The 16,927-nt window shown below is 33.0% G+C and overlaps 8 protein-coding genes across 8 annotated transcripts; 3 read left to right on the forward strand and 5 right to left on the reverse strand.

The window, feature by feature from the left end:
• Positions 1-636: 636 nt before the first annotated feature.
• Positions 637-3,351, forward strand: SYP1 (Syp1p; the record flags this gene model as incomplete). The annotated part of the gene is made up of 1 exon (XM_019183062.1): positions 637-3,351. The coding sequence occupies one exon, from the start codon at positions 637-639 to the stop codon at positions 3,349-3,351; it is 2,715 nt and encodes a 904-aa protein (XP_019041980.1).
• Positions 3,352-3,691: 340 nt separating this feature from the next.
• WICANDRAFT_60823 (uncharacterized protein) lies at positions 3,692-4,726 on the reverse strand (the record flags this gene model as incomplete). Its single annotated transcript, XM_019183063.1, has 1 exon — positions 3,692-4,726. The coding sequence occupies one exon, from the start codon at positions 4,724-4,726 to the stop codon at positions 3,692-3,694; it is 1,035 nt and encodes a 344-aa protein (XP_019041981.1).
• Positions 4,727-5,314: 588 nt separating this feature from the next.
• On the forward strand, positions 5,315-5,843 carry RIM1 (Rim1p; the record flags this gene model as incomplete). The annotated part of the gene is made up of 3 exons (XM_019184473.1): positions 5,315-5,583; positions 5,648-5,736; positions 5,794-5,843. 3 exons carry the CDS (start codon positions 5,315-5,317, stop codon positions 5,841-5,843), a joined length of 408 nt encoding a protein of 135 aa, XP_019041982.1.
• A 755-nt stretch (positions 5,844-6,598) lies between these two features.
• STE3 (Ste3p) lies at positions 6,599-7,504 on the reverse strand (the record flags this gene model as incomplete). The annotated part of the gene is made up of 1 exon (XM_019180722.1): positions 6,599-7,504. A coding segment is annotated over one exon (906 nt), but the record flags the coding sequence as incomplete, so codon positions are not given.
• Positions 7,505-8,652: 1,148 nt separating this feature from the next.
• TOH1 (Toh1p) lies at positions 8,653-9,492 on the forward strand (the record flags this gene model as incomplete). Its single annotated transcript, XM_019180614.1, has 1 exon — positions 8,653-9,492. A coding segment is annotated over one exon (840 nt), but the record flags the coding sequence as incomplete, so codon positions are not given.
• A 441-nt stretch (positions 9,493-9,933) lies between these two features.
• Positions 9,934-10,403, reverse strand: WICANDRAFT_60827 (uncharacterized protein; the record flags this gene model as incomplete). The annotated part of the gene is made up of 3 exons (XM_019183064.1): positions 9,934-9,986; positions 10,045-10,204; positions 10,266-10,403. 3 exons carry the CDS (start codon positions 10,401-10,403, stop codon positions 9,934-9,936), a joined length of 351 nt encoding a protein of 116 aa, XP_019041985.1.
• Positions 10,404-10,954: 551 nt separating this feature from the next.
• Positions 10,955-13,129, reverse strand: SET2 (histone methyltransferase SET2; the record flags this gene model as incomplete). The annotated part of the gene is made up of 2 exons (XM_019180545.1): positions 10,955-11,566; positions 11,624-13,129. Coding segments are annotated over 2 exons (2,118 nt in total), but the record flags the coding sequence as incomplete, so codon positions are not given.
• A 569-nt stretch (positions 13,130-13,698) lies between these two features.
• LST4 (Lst4p) lies at positions 13,699-15,897 on the reverse strand (the record flags this gene model as incomplete). The annotated part of the gene is made up of 1 exon (XM_019184474.1): positions 13,699-15,897. The coding sequence occupies one exon, from the start codon at positions 15,895-15,897 to the stop codon at positions 13,699-13,701; it is 2,199 nt and encodes a 732-aa protein (XP_019041987.1).
• Between the last annotated feature and the right edge of the window lie 1,030 nt (positions 15,898-16,927).

Raw genomic sequence — 16,927 nt, forward strand, 5'->3', positions numbered from 1 at the left:
AACCTCCACACCATTCAAGAATCATTCTTTTTAAATCTATAGGTACTTCACTCATTCTTTCATATTCAATCACAACCAATTGAACACCGGTTAACAAAAGACAACACAATATAGTTCCAAATCAAGTTTCATCATATTTAATATTATTACATTCAATAAATACTCAGAAATGAGGGGGGGAATGTCAGGTATTACATAACCAGAATAACCAATTATGCACAATTCATCAATACTCAACATTTCACATCAACTATAAGAAGAATCAAGAATCCACTAATTGTAACATTATATGTATATTAAGAGAACATCGGAATTACCTTATATACACACAGTAGAGGATATTCTGTCATTATTTATTATGTTTTATGAGCTTTAACCACCTTAAATGTAGATTCGCGAAATTATCTGGTTGGGGCGGTTGAGATTTCATTTTTACCGGCTTCAAAGCCATGGCCTAATTTCTTGAAGCCCCTTTTGAAGGGAAAGTTAACATCAACAGATTGCAACCACACCAAGCTGGTTATCATCTAGTCCAGTATTACTCAAAAAATTACACACGGAGCCTAATTCCCGCCCTTGAAGGATTCAATTTTCGCTGTTGTGTTTGTGCTGTTATAGTTGAAAGCTTGAGTTGTAATGTCAGGACCAGAAAGAAATAAATACTCAACCTCAATCTTGGTAAACCAAAGTCCTATTGACGCTACTGAGATTGTGAGAGTCAGATTGAGTCAGGCCAAGTTGCTAAATGATGAGTTCTCGAAGTTTTTCAAGAATTATCATACTATTAAGACCAACTACCTCAATCAATTGAACAAGTTGATTAAAGATTCTCAAGATTTGAACAAAAATATTGAACATGGTATCATTGAAAATCAAGTTTTAAGTCGTGAAGAACTAAAATACTATAATGTTGATGCTATTGGACATTTATCCCAGGTTTGGAACGAGGTCATCACTGAAATTAAAGATGAAGTTGCAAGCAATTATAGATTGGGTCAAGTTGTTGATCGTGATGTTATTAATCCATTGAGCCATTACACTACTAACGACAAGAGATGGAGTGAAGTGAGACATTTGCATTCGAAGTTGAGTGAAGTTGCACAAACCATTGAGTTTAATCAAGAAAAAGTTGAAAAATATCAAGGTGGAAGAAGCTCTGATAAATTGGAAAAATACCAAACCAGTTTACAAACTGCTAATCAAACTTGGGCTTCAGAAGCACCATATGTTTTTGAAGTGTTTGAATACACTGATTTCGATAGATTATCATTTTTGAGAGATAGTTTATTGAGATTTCAAACTGCTTATTCTGATTCTTTGAATAAAATTTCACAAAGTAACGAAAAGGCATTAGAAACAATTTTGAATTTCAATCCAGAAACTGAAATTGAAAGATTTGCTAAAGTGTCCAGTGAAACTAGTTATGTTCCAAAAGAAGCTAGAAAAGCTGCTGAATCGCCAACTGTTCCAAAGCATCATTCAGGAGCCCCAATTGGAGGAACTACTGTACCAAGTGGTAATCGTCAAGCTTCGGTCTCCACCACTGCTACTAGTCAAACTCATAAAGCAAAAGCTGGTTTAGAATCACCAACTTCAACCACTAAACAACCAAAATCAAAATTAAAATCTAGAGTGGGGTCAATTTTTGGTAGAAAAAATAAAAAGAACAAACATGTTGATGTTGCTGAAGCAGTTCCAGAATCTGAAACTTCATCAATTCATAGTCCTTCAAAAACTACAAATAGATTGAGTAGAGCTTCATCACTAGCTTCACGTTTAAGAACTCAACAAAGTGGAAGCAATTTGAATTCACACAATCATCCTGAAGTAAACAATCATGAAGCTGGTGTTATAACTGGTGCTGTTGGTGCAGATGCTGCTGCTGTTGGTGCCGGTGCTGCTGCCATGAGTTCTGGAAATATTCCTAGACCAATTTCAAAAGAATCTGGTTCATTCCAACAACAAAAACCAGCCCTTGGTGCTCAATCAAGTTCATCTCAAAATATTCCATTATCATTGAATCAACCACCATTGAAACCAACATCCAGAACTTCATCATCTGCTCATTTGAATGGTGATGTTGCAGAAACTGGTTATCCTCCAAAACCTGCTGATTCACCTCAAGCTGGCTCATTTGACCAAAGATCTTTAGATCCTTCATATTCTGATTCAAACAGTGCTATCAATATGCATCAACCTCAACAACAACAAATTCATGCTGGTGAAGCTCATGATCCACATCGTGCGCCACCACCTCCACCATCAAGAAAGACTAATCAATTCGGTTCTCAAAATCTAACAAATATTCGTGAAGATGGTGACACATCATTTGAATCCACTTCTAGGGGACAATATGATCATCAGTTACAACAACCTCCTGCCGTTGCTAGACGTGATATTCAATCTGGATTATTTACCAATTTGAACCAAGCAGATCTTGAAAACCATCAAAATAAAAGAATTTCAAGTTTCAACAGCTTTGGTGGTGATTCTATCAGACAGCTGAATCCACAATTGACAGGTTCTTCGTTAGCTTTGAATCATCCAGGTTTATTCCAACATGCTGCTTTAACACAACCCGGGTTGAATGCTAGTATTGCAGAAGTTATCAATGCTAAATTTAAAGATGGTGAACAAGTTCAATCTCAACTAGTTGGTGAAATTGCATTCAATTATTTAAGTGATGGGTTTGATATTCCAACAAGATCGAATTTGAAAATTCATGGAGTTGATAAATTTGATAAAATTATTCCAAATAATCAATTTTTAAAACAGATTGATGTTAATGAGTTTGAAATCACACCAAATTCAATTTTATCACGTACTTTAGGTGGATTAAAATATTTGATTAAAAACATTAAAGCACCAATTGTGGTTCATCCAGTTTGGAGATTTGAAGCACATCAAGCAAGTGTTATGTTGACAATTAAATTAGCACCACATATTGCAGAACAATTACAAGGGGATGAATTTGTGGAAGTTAATGAATTGAGTGTCTCCGTTGCAGTTAGTGGAAGTTTAACAACTGGTGCATTATCAAAGCCTCAAGGTACTTTTAATAAAGAGAAGTCAAGAATTAGTTGGAAATTTAAAGATCCAATCAAATTAAGTAAAATTAATGAAGAGAAATTAGTTGCAAGATTCTTAACAAATTCTGAAGCAAGAGAATCCGAGCAAGGTGTTGTTTTAAAATTTGCTATTAATGGTCAAGATGGTGGTAAACTAATAACTAGTGATATTGAATTGGAAAGTCAAAATTTTACAGAAGATGATCCATTTGCTCAAGAAACTTGGAGTCCAGTTCCAAGTGCAAAGACATTAGTTGCTGGTAGTTATTCAGCATTGGCCTAATTTTTATTTCAATTTTTTGTTTCTTTTCTTTCTCTCTATTCTTTCTTTGTTTTAGTTTCTCTGTGTTTTCAAGAACTTTTGTACTACCTGTGTTATAATATGTTTTCAATAATAAAAATAAATATATATGGAATGTTTTACTACTAAAAGCTTATAATAAACCACTTTATGTGAAATGTATTGAAATGAAATATAATAAAAGTGCTGTGTAAACCGCTCTCGAAGCGTTGAGAAGAAAAATGAAATCAAATGCAAAACTTCAAACCAAACTATAGAACCAATCCTCACTTCCTAGTCCTTGTGTAAACCCTATCCCTTATACCTTGTACCAATATTATAACTATGCAACATCACCCCAACTATTACCAAACATTATTGAATTTGTTGAAATTGATGAATGAGCAGAACTTAAATCTTTTTTCCAAAAATATGAACTTGAAGAATAGTTATTATTATTACCAATCAAATATTTATTTATAGCATTTTTAGATAAATTTGATAGTAATGAAGATCTTCTTGATCTCATACCTGTATGATAATCCATTGAATGATCATTTCTTCTATTATCACGAACTAAAGAACTTGATAATTGTTGTGCAACTTTTTTAATCATACTAACTTCCCATTCACTATAATTTTCAAAAATATCATCACCATAAAATCTTTGAGAATTATCATGTTTATATGGTTTACTCTGTACTTGTCTTTGTTCGTGTCTTTGTTGTGTTGGTTTAGTGTATGATTGTTCATCGCCATCCAAGTTTGATTCAATAGGGTCTCTATCATCAACACCCCAAGATGCCAACAAGTCATTTGTAGGAGTCTGTTCTCTTGTTGTTGTTGAACCTGATGAATTGGAGTTTTGTAATTCTTCAATTAATAATTTAGCTTGTTCACGTCTCCAACTATCAATTCTATTCGTGATGAAATCTTCTTTTGATAAACTATTGTTGAAAACATCAACATCTTCAGTTTCACCAGAATCTCCTAGGGCAACAACATTATTAATCTCATCATTATAAGAATTCATGAAATTTCCTGAACCATCATGTGTAGGTAATGATAATTTCAATCCTTGATCTGTATCTAAAGAATCTATTAATGAATCTTCATCATCATCACTTTCTTGAGCGCCATCGTTATCATCATCATACTCATTTGTGGTTGATAACACCTCGGACTCATCATCCTCTTCACCACTCTCTTCCACGCTTGGGGAAAACACAACCCAATCACTTTCGATACCACTATTTGAACTTAGTTCACCATATTTTGAAGATTTTTGAGACGCGTTGTTGGAAGCTATCAAATTTGCTGAGCTTGTTGAGGTGATAAGAGCTGACTTAACAGGTTGGAAGCTTTGATTGTACGCCATTGTAATAGAGCGTTGATTGATTGTGATAATGCTTTAACGATATGGAGTCTTTTCTGTACCAAATTATAGAAACTTGTGTATATAAACCTGTCACTTGTTGAGGGGCTAAGAGACACCTTTTTTACCAGTATTGATATAAGAGTTCCAGTATGAGATCGTGTTTGGAACCTTCTAAATTCCCAGCTTTGATACCTATTGCAAGTTATAAGTCTGTATCTTGAATCTCTTGAGAAATGGACTGACACAAGAGATTTGTAGAGATTTAAATAGGTTTTAAGCTGAGTTGCTTTATGTTGACTATGGCTGTTGATGATGGTGATGAAGTCAGTTTGTGGGAAAAGAAACTGCGGAAATCTTATCAGGTGGATTGGGGACTAGGCTATACAAAGGGGAGACTATCAGTGGGTCTAGGCTCATATGTGGATGGGGCTAGTCCTGTTCATCCCTTTTGGGAATATTTCCTCTTTCGGCAGTTTCTCGCCTTTGTTTCACTTTTTTCTGATGTGTCGTTTTTTTGCCTTTACACAAATTAAATAAACAACTTCACCATCTTTCACAACTACAACAACTACATCAACTATATCCACAATGCTTCGCTCATCCGTCTTCTCAGGTCTAAGAACCTCTGCTCGTTCATTCTCTTCTTCTCCAGTCTCAAGAGCCTCCTCATACGCCAGTACCACTTTTATTGGCCGTGTTGGTCAAGATTTACAAGAAACTGAAGCTTCTTCTGGTAGAAAATACTTGAGATACAACATTGCTGTCCAACAAAGAAAAGACTTGCCAGTCAATTGGTTCCCAATCATGGTCTTCAATGAACAACAAGTCAGCTTCATGACCCAATACATCAAGAAAGGGTATGTATTTTCAATGACGCGTAACATTTTATCAACATTTTTACTAACATCCGTGTTTTTTTAGTGCTATGGTTCATGTTGAAGCTTTACCAGAAGCTCAAACCCTTGAAGGTGAAGATGGTTCAAGACAATTCAGAGTCTCTTTTATCCAAAGTATGTATAATCATATCAGCTTTTGAAATGGGGCCATACTAACATTATCTTTTTTAGAATCCGTCAATCTTCTTTCAAATCCAAACTCTTCAGAAGGTGCTCAATAAATTTAATAAGCTTTTTTTTTCTAATCCACCGTTGCTTGTCAATAACGTATCCTTTTGTGTTTTTATATCGATGATTTTCCTGTTTTTATTTTAAAAGGACCAATAAACAAACGAAAAATCTTTGAAGATCTTTTTATTTTACTATTTATACTAATGTACTCTAATAAATATAAAGTTGATTAACTACATTGAAAAAATCTTGAAAAAAATAACATCATATAACTAAAATTCATAAAACCATTGTCCCTTATATATTACTATCATCCTTGATTTTTGTGTTGCAACTTATAAACAAAATCAAATTCAGAATCTTTACTTGTACTTGCAATTGATTCTTTTGGTGATATTGGAGTTGATAATTCAACTTTTGCCTTTTCTTTTTGCAAATCATCCAATATGATTCGATCTTGACTAGTTGGTTCCACTCTACCTTCATCAACATCATGTTGATACAACATATTTATATAATTTAAATCATCTTCATCCAATCCTTCCAACATACTTTCATTCATACCACTTAAATATTGGAAATTGTTATATCTATTATTGCCATGATTATTAATCTCATGTTTATCTGCAAACACATTTGATATAGTTGTGGAAGTTGGAGATTTATCATCATATTCATCATCAATGATTTTTTGCATTTCAACATCAAATGGAGTTCCATTAACTTCTCTATTCATTGTAACATTTGAAACTAATTTATCAGCTTTTGCTAATTGACGTTGTTGCTTTTTAGCTTTAGCAAATCTAATTAATGGACCAAATCCAATTTTGGATAAAATTTCTAAATACATTTCAATAGCATCTGAACCTAATCCGAAAAAGATGAAAACTGCATAAGAAACTGATAAATAAACCCATGTGACATAATATGGTGCCTTAAATGGTAGGTAAATAACTGCATCCCAAAAAACACTTGAATGATATTCACTAAAATTGAAATGTGGTGAAACATTACCTAAATCATCAGTGAAAACATATAATGAAAATGGAAACATAACCAATATAACAATAATGCAAAAGATTAATAATTTTGCAAATCTTGCTAAATTTAATCCTGAATTTGTACATTTTAAAATATCTCTAACATCTTTTCTTTTTTGGAAGAATTTAACAATGATTAAAATCGCAAATATAACACCAACTAAAGACCAAATAACCATCCATAATGTATATAATATGATTGTAAGCCATGTGAAGGATAGAGCTGTTTGACAACCTGAATATTGGAAAATAGTATATCTTCTAACTTGAATAACATAATTACAAGCCATAACCAAAACTGGTGATAATAAACTAATTGATAAATCTGTAACAATTTTTTTAAAACTTGTTAATCCAGGCAAAACTTTATCAGCTTTCAAAATACAATATAAATTGTACATGATACAGGCAACTGAAGAACTTATACCAACATTTGCACCAACTTCTAATTTGACCATAACATCACAATAACCATGACCATTATATCTATTAGCAAAATCCTCTGTCCCCCATATTATCGCATCAACAAAGATTTTAATATCCATTGATAATAACCAGACGATCAGCGTTATGGCTGGAATGTTTTTAGTTTTACAATGCCATATGAATGGTGGAATCAATAATAAGATGGCTATTGTTGATAAGACTATTAAAAGTGCTTGAAATCCCATGTTGAAAAATAAAAAGTGAATGTGCTTCAGCAACAACAAGAGGAATGATACCTCTAAAAATGAGCAAAGGACTAGATATATATGTTTAGTAGCCTCATCATTGTATTTCTTTTTGGCTTGAAAAATTTCTATATCCTTTATTATGGTGTACATAGAAATCTACCATTGAGGTCCATTTTAGGAAATAATCTAGATGTAAGTAATAACGTATCCTCATTTGGAACTCAATGAGGATGAATGTAAAACCGAAGAATGAACAGATTAATGGTTGCCGTGGGACAATAATCAATTATCACCTGCATATTGCATTCATATGGAATCGTCATACATTCTCATCATCATAATCAACTTGTACAATTATTGAAAAAAATGGTCGGCCGAAAAAAGTAGGTGATGGAGTGTCTCTACCGATATGAATTTCTGTCAAGAGAATAAGTGTCACAAATTGAACCACACTAGAAATATAATTAAAAAGCAAATCCTAGTTCTTCTTTTTTTTGGTTGTACAACCGTATATAAGTTTATAAATTATGAGTCAATAGAGTAAAATCATAGAAAATCAGTTTTTCTCATCCCAAGTTTTGGAGCTGTTAATAAAAAATAAAGTGTATCAATAAAACAATAAAAATATGAAGTGAATAAACTATTGGTATCAAATTTGTTTAAAAAAATGACATGGCACCAACAGCTGCAAAAGCTGCAAAGACATATCTAATATCAACAAAGAATCCTGGACCAGAGTTAACTTTACCATTACCAGTGTTTGTAGCTGAAACCAAAGTATCAGTAACAGTTTTATCTGATGATGAAGCTGAACTAATCCAATTGTTAATATCCGAAGCACTAACAGTACCATCAATACTTGTTGAGTTTGACATAAAGACTGTAGCTTTACCATCTGAACTGAAAACAACACCACCTTTCATTGGAATTAAAAAAAGGACAAGCCGAAAACAATGGTCAAGATATCTCAGCTCTTGCAAGTCTTAGCTGTCTCCAGCTCTGCTCTTTGCCAAAACAACAACAATAACAATAATAACAACAACAATAACCAAGGTGGTAGTGCTACCCAATCCTCAGGGGGTAATGCCGTTGCATCTCGTTCATCATCTTCATCATCATCCTCAAATGCCAGACAATATTCCTCAGAATATGGTGTTATCGAATTTGATAATTTCGGATTTGAAGGTTATTATAGACATGTTAAGAAATTAGATGATAGTGATAGTTGTAAATGTGAATTGGCTAGTAATAGTGATAGAACCATATTCTCTGGTCCAAATTCACCTTTAGATGAAGAAGTTTCAGTTCATTTTAGAGGTCCTTTAGTCTTATCACAATTTGCTTATTACACTTCAGATAATTTCCAAGTTGGTTCAAATAGTGGTTCTGATTGGCAAAGATTAAGTTATTATGATGCTTCATCTCAAACTGCTCAAAATGTTACATTTCTAACTGCTGCTGGTAAAAATTCATCTTGTTTAGGTAAAGCTTTAACTTATGCAGGTTCTGATGGTATTTCTGAAGCTAAAAGTGCAACTATCTTGGCTGAGAATACCAAGATTGCATCAGATCAAGAATATATCCTTTTCACAAATACTTCATGTGGTAAATCAGGTTTTGGAAAAGATTGTGGTGTTTATAGAGATGGTATTCCAGCTTATCATGGGTTCAACGGTACTACAAAGATGTTTTTATTTGAATTCCAAATGCCTGAAGAGACTAGCCAAGATGAAGATTCTTTTGATTATTATGACATGCCAGCTATTTGGTTATTAAATGCTCATATTCCAAGAACTTCACAATATCCAACTAATGGTAATTGTTCATGTTGGGGTAGTGGTTGTGGTGAATTTGATATCTTTGAAGTTATGAACACCACTGAAGCTAATCATTTATTTTCCACTATCCATGATTATCAAGGTACTGATAACATTCAAACTGGTATTCAAGCTCAAGGTTATATCGAAAGAAGTACTTCATCAACTTGGTATTATTTAACGATTGAATGTGCAGTGTAGCAAAAAAGGCCCAATATATAGGAAATGATCTTATTAACGACTGTGAGAAGATTTGGAGGGTGGAAGTGAGAAGAGATGGTGATGTTCTCAATTGTGTGGTTTTATGAGATGTTTTTAGGAAGGAATTTTGAAACTTCAAGCCTTGTAAATTCTTTATGTCCTATCGGGGCTATGAATTGAGATTCGGTTTTTTTTCTTGAAACCGTCCAAAATTACGCGAAAAAATCAGAAGAGAAAGCTTTTTATTATGGGCTATTTATAAACAGAACTGCTACACTTCTGAGATGGTGGGTTATATTGTGGACCGTGGTGTTCTTAAAGGCTTGTATTTGGTGTGCTTTTGATTGTCCTTGGAGGGTTTCTAATTGTGAGAACTAGTCATGATCATCACGATGAACCAGATTAAAATTAGATCAAGAAATAGTCCCATAACACTCCAATGAACCCATTTATCAAACCTACTTTGTTGCAGCTCGTGTCTCATGACCAGTTGCCCCACCAGGTTGTCTGGATCAGCACGACTAGTTATTGATTCTGGTTGTAATAATGTGATCTCATCTCTATGCTCTTCCTGAACTTGTTGACTAAATTCAAATTGATCATCCAATGTCCAACTCTTGAGGTATAAAAATACATTCATGATCCATAGAGGAAACACTAAAACTCCATAATAGAAATTCTGGCGTATTGTTAGTTGAAACCTTTCAAGAAATTCATTATTACTGATTGCCCATACTCACCGTTGAAACTTTTCCTTCGCTATCTTTCTTATATTCACATCTTTCACAATGACAACTCAAATCTGGCCCATCCTGACTCTCCAGGTCTATTGGTAACTTATATGTTTGTCCAATTCTTTCAATGGGTATTCCAAGCATCTTTACACTCAACTCAATTCAACTCAGGATCTAGGACTGAAAATTCACAACAGCAGAATAATCATTATTTAAATTGAAAAAACACGAAACAATAAAGAAACAGCACCAAAATTAAAACTTTCCTTCATACTTGACTCCAAGACCCTTTGTTCTTGTGATTTTTGTGCCAAAACGTTGTTCTTTGAGACCTGTTTGATGAGATTTTCAGAATTTCCTAATTTGGAACACACAAAGAGTTCTCGAGAACCTCAACACACCAAAGCAAAAAAAATTCACAAATCCAAAGGAATAGTACAATTATATCACACTCTAATAATCACTATATATAACTTTACTTAAATTTCGTTTTAGTCCCATTTGAACTAGTCTTTTCTTGATCCTGAGTTGAAATTTCAACACTTTTCATGGACCCTTCGCGAAACAAAGATTGTGGCAGATATATCCGCTACTAATATTAAAAACATGCATATATATTACAGTGTATTAATTCGTTCCTTTAATCTTTCTTTTTATGGATGTACTTTTTTGGACCCGCCATTGTGATGATCTCCTTCATGTCTTCTCTTTTGATGCTTTGCACGATATTTAATCAAAAATTTATCCATATATGCTTCAACAAACTGTTTAACTTTTTTACGTTTCTCATTATCTAATTCAGACGGTGGTTTTTTAGTTGAATCCTTTTTAAATTCTTTATCAACCAAGATTTTAGTTATATCTTTTGCACATTGTTTTAAATTATCATGTCCTATTTCATCTCTATATTTTTTCAACATATTTGGAATATATTGTGCAAAGAATTTTGACCAATTTTTTTCAAATGCAGCTATATTTATAGATGTCACTGATGACGGTGCTGATGATGAACCAATTGGTGTTCCTTCTTTTGAAGTTGATGCACTTTTCTTAATCGACATTTTTCTTTTATACTCTTCTTTTTTCCTTTTTTTAGCCTCCTCTAATTTTTTGATCTCCCTCTCTTTGGCAAGTTTTTGTTCTTCCAATCTTTTGGCATTTGCAATGATTTTAGCTAAATCATTAGCTTGTTGACTCATTTCTCTCTCTTTTCTTCTTTCAAAATCACGCTTCTGCATCTCTCTTTCTCTCTGTTCTTTTTGTAATTGATATAATTCTCTTTCACGACGTTCAGATTCATATTTTTCCTTTTCAAATTGATCTTCAAACCTTGGTTTATCTCTAACTTGTTTCTCCCATCCTACTGGTTCCGGTTTAACAATCTGTGGTTTTTCCCATTGTGTCAAGTTAGAACCTTCTTTAAAATAATAGGTATCTCCAGTTGGTGCTTTGGCAGCATGCCATCCTGGTGGTAATTCAGAATCTGGTGGTGTTTGAGATCTTGAAGGTGATAAATTTTCATTTCTATGTTGTCTTCTTGAATCAAAGACAAATTTATTTCCAACACGTTTATCAGATTTCTTAATTCTTTTAAATTCTTCAAATGATGCCCATCTATCTAATAATTCTCTAGAAATTTCAATAATTTCATCATCATTAGTGTTTTCAATCAATTCTGAAACTGTTGGTATTATCTCCACTTTATTAATATAGGTTTTGGAAACTTTTGGCCAATTTTGTAAAATTTTCAAAATTCTCAATACTAAATCATCATCAATCTTGAATTGACTTTCACCTTCATAATAGTTTTTCAACAATCTCCCTAATGAAGTATAACCATGCGCATAACTTAGTTTATACTGAATAGCTTGTTGATTTGATAATTCAATTCTTTCAATCAATTTTTCTGCAATTAAACTTTCTTCACATTGTAACAATACACCCATCACTTTATTAACTTCAAATATATCAATAGGTTTCATTATTAATGAATTAATATATTCAACGTTCATATTATTATCATTTTTAACAATTTTTTCATTCTTATCTTGTTTTTCTCTCAAGAATTCTTGTTCATCTTCAATAGTTGAACCTAAAGCTTCAGAAATGAATTGTGGTAATAATGAAGCAGCTTCTGTTTGAGTTTTACCACCAATGAATCCGATACAATTAGGTTCACCACAATAACAAGGTTGAGCATTTGCACCATATCTATCAACATTATAATCAAATGTAACTTCTTCACCTTTCAAAATTCTTCTTTTGGCGAAAATACCCATTTTCAATTTATGTCCAACAACCCATTTTTCCACATAACAATTTGGATTACATGAATGATTACAAAATCTTGCTAAACAACCTTTTCTTGTTGCATCGATAAATTCACCTTTTTGTAACATCATGAAATAAAAATGTTTGAAATTTAATTCATCATACTCAATCATTCTTCTCTTGAATGCCTTTTCATCAATAACTTCACCAATATATTCATAGATAAAAGTATCAGGTTCAATATCCTTTTCAGCACGAACACCATAACCCTTTTTAGCAGTTTGAATAACATTTATTGGTGCATATTCTTGTTTTTGAAACCTTTGATTAGAACAATCATTCCCACATGATGAATGACCATTTATACATTCGATTTTCGTACCCCTATTGATACAATAATCATCATTACATGCAGAATTAACATCTCCATCCCAATATTCTTGACATTCACAAGACATGAATTCTCCACCTTGTCCTGAACTACCCAATGATTTATTACCATATGTGGATTTCTCAAGGCTTGTGAAAGTTCCTAATGCTTCTTCAGTCTTGTCTTCTAGATCTAAAAACAATGTAATACCATCAGGTATTTTTTGTTTGATTTCATTTTTTTTATCCAATTTTTTTTGTGATTCCAATTTATCTTGTATTGAAATCTCAGGTTCTTCTTCTCCTTCTTCTACTACTTCCTCTTCATCCACTTCCTTGAGCACGTCATATTCACCATCACTATCAGCTTTGAGTTCAGGTTCATAATCTTCTTCATCACTGGAAAATATATCGTTCCCGGACATGATCCTCTTGCCTCTCTAATTCACTCTCGTTCTTTTATCGTTAACCAACTCTGGATCTATCTCTAGCGTACACAAGCCTTTCGTTTATCGGTGTGGGCGATGCAATGCGGAGCAAATGAATGGTTGGTAGCTAGTGTTCCCAATTGTTAATGTCTGTCCACGATGAACAATTCGTTACTGGTGTCTTCAGCGAAAAAAAATCAACAACGAAAAAAAAATCAAAAAACGACGACCAAAAAAAACATTTGAAAGAATTTCGCGAACACTTGATTTTATTAGTACTCAACAATCAAGATACAAATGCTTACGAACAATGAGGTTGGAAAATATATAGTTGTTTAGTCATTAATTGTGCTGTGTTGTGTTGTATGGGGTCAAAGGCGTTCCAACAAACGTTCAACTTCTGCAAAGTCTCTATCATCAGTTTGTTGATCATGGTCGCGAAATATGGAGACAATTGAATTTAAAAGGGTATCGATCTTGGTCCAAGATTCTTTATCAATTGAACTGCTTGGTCTTGAATTGTGATATAACTTCTTCATTGTGGACTTGTATTCGTAACTTTTTTTCACTAATGTCATTTCTTTAATCTCTCTTGCTCTTAATGAAACTAAAATGGTTTTGGAACTTTTAAAATTATCTAAATCATTCTTCATTGCTGATGCAAGTTTTGAATCTAAGTCTTGAGAGATCGGACAAGCTTGTAGTTTGAAGTCTGGTATAAATTCATTCACATATCCACATAATTGTGGTAATGGATAACGTTTGTAATCGTTATCAGTTTCACCCTTTCTAAAGTCATTATCAAATTCTTCATCTTCTCCTTCTTCATCATCATCGAATGGGACATCGAGTATTGAAACTCCTTTAACATTATCTCTTTCTAATCTAGTATTCAAACTTTTTGAACTTAATAAACTGAAACAACTTTTACGTGTATTGTTGAACAGTTGACTTTTGGTTTTCTGAGATTCTCCAATTTTGAATAAAGTAGTTGTTGATCTTTCAACATGTGGTAATTTTGGAATTGATAACCTTTTAATACTTTTAGGAATATTTGATAAACAACATGAAAGATCATATGAAGAACTAGTTCTTGATAAATGATGACCTGTTGATGAAGATGATGATAATGTATAATTTGGATGTGATATTTGATTCAAATTTGAATACCATGGATAATCATCAGGTTCATTATTTGGTGATGGGGTCTTGTAAGATACAGATGATGAGGATGATGAAGGGGTATTATTTTGATTATTACCATCATCACTAGTTCCTGTGTTTTTCCAGTTTTGTAATAATTGGAATCCACGGCTTAATGATGTTGAAAATGTAGATGAAGACGAAAGAGATGATGACAAATAAGCCATTGAATTTGAAGTTGACATTGAAGTTGCAGGTTGAATGATTGAACTCCGACATGGTGTCATTATCGAAGGAGTGGCGACTGATCTCGATGGAGTTGTTGGTATCTCCCAACCTTGTTTAATGACGGAAGGTGTTGGTGGAGTCTTTTCTTGGGGTATTTCAATTTTCAAATCATTTAAATCGCCAGTACTTTCCACAACTGTATCTTCTAAAGATTTATCATCATCTTCGTAGTCAGTAACTTTAAAATTCAAATTGAAAGGTAATAGTCCAGATATTATGAAAATTAATTTCTGTGCAACCATTGGATTTGAAGCCATTATAACAACACGAACGGATTCATCATTTTTTTTACTAACCAATTGATTTTTCAATCCATAAACTATTGACAACAGTGTTGTTAAAAATTTTGTACCACTAAACCCTAATTTTGCACCATCTTTAACTTCTATCCAATTATTTACTTCAAAACACCAATTTTTTAAAATAGAATCAAATTTAATCAAACCTAAAAGTAATCTTGGGACAGTTGAGAGATATTTCGTTGATTTAATAAAAGTTTTGAAAAAAATTGAAATGTCCAAATAATTTGAAGAAGCCATTTGAGTTGAAGTGTTATTACATTTCTTGATATTTAAATGATTTTCAATGAAGATAGCTTTTAATAAATTCAGATGATTAGAAACGGCCACCCAATTAGACAAAACAACACTCGAAATATCATTCAACCCTATCGGTATAACAATTCCAATAGCAAACTTATGTTTCTTATCAAAATAAAAATGCATTGAAACTAGTATTGAATTTTTCAAATCTGGTAAGCTTGACATGACATGAATTTTAAAATTATCAGATCTATTCAAATCATGATGTATTGGATTTCCAAACATTATTTCAACCAATTCACTAGACTCATGTTTATTGGACAGCTTATTGTGTATAGGTCTATTAAAATGTGGGTCCAAAGCCGAGTCATAATGGGTCTTGTAATTGTTCTTCATCAAAAGTTCACCTTTATCCTGTATAATCACCAATCTAAAACTTTGTGCTTCCAAGTTGAATGATTGTAAATGGTTTGGGGTACCATACAAAATGGTTCTAGAATATGAATCCTCATTTGAATAATTGAAGCATTCAGTATTTGAAGTGTTTAAGCTTACTTGAGTAGGAGATGTATGAACATTTGAAGATGAGCCGCTCATAGATTGATGTTGATGATGGTGGTGATGGTGGAGCGGTAATAATGGATTTGAAGGCACGCCTTTATTTATATGTTCATTGGATCTATTATTGTTGAACAACCGACCCAGCATCTTTGTATTGACAAGAATAGCTCTTGAATAGCCTTTATAATGGTCAAGTTGAAGATTTTTGTTGTTGTTGTTATTCTTTGGGCCTTATAAGGCCAATATCTTTTTAAGGAGCTTTAGCCATAAAACCTAGTAAACCAGCCAACCCAGCAAAGACAGACCGTGTATAACCAAGCAGTGGCAGCGATAGATGGAAACCAGATGCAGAACCCTATGTGGAGTGTTTTGGGCAGTTGTTGTAGAATAATAAGCTCAACCCAAACGAACGATAAGATCTACTCCCACAGAAGATCAAACCACAGTGAACAGCTGAGACAATAGGATGGATGAGGGCTAAAACCAGCACTGGGGATAAACGACGACTATGAGCAAGATGGTCCTTCAGAGCCAGGCCAACCGAGTGCAGTATCAAAACGATAATAAATAAGCAAATTTCAAAACCTTTCAAAACGTCGTTGTCGAATTGTTTTTGGTTTTGATCATTCAAATTTTAAATTTGGCGCAAAGAAATTCGTCACGCGCCACACGCGCCTTATCCAACGGCTGCCGGTAGGGTGACTGCTGGAATTCGCGAAAACCAGTTCACTACAAACTATATCTGAATTATAAGCCCATAAAGAGGTTATTATTTGGATGATATTATGTTTATTAGATATAGATGAATCCAATGCTTAATGTAGTGTAATTTTTATTGTCAAATTCAAAAAATTTCAAATTTGGTGCTCTTTTTATAAACTTTTAAAGTTGAATTTAATCTTTATTAGTCCATTTTTTTTACCTTTAATAACAATTTAGTTTTTAAAGTGATCATTTTTAAGAAAATAACTGCTTCAAAATAAACAGAAAATATATCTGAATACTCTTATATAAGATCTTGCCTATATACCTTAATTAAGTTTGAAGTTAAATTGAAGTTTTAATG

Source organism: Wickerhamomyces anomalus, assembly GCF_001661255.1.
Source record: "Wickerhamomyces anomalus NRRL Y-366-8 unplaced genomic scaffold WICANscaffold_1, whole genome shotgun sequence".
In the NCBI taxonomy this organism is placed as follows: domain Eukaryota; kingdom Fungi; phylum Ascomycota; class Saccharomycetes; order Phaffomycetales; family Wickerhamomycetaceae; genus Hansenula; species Hansenula anomala.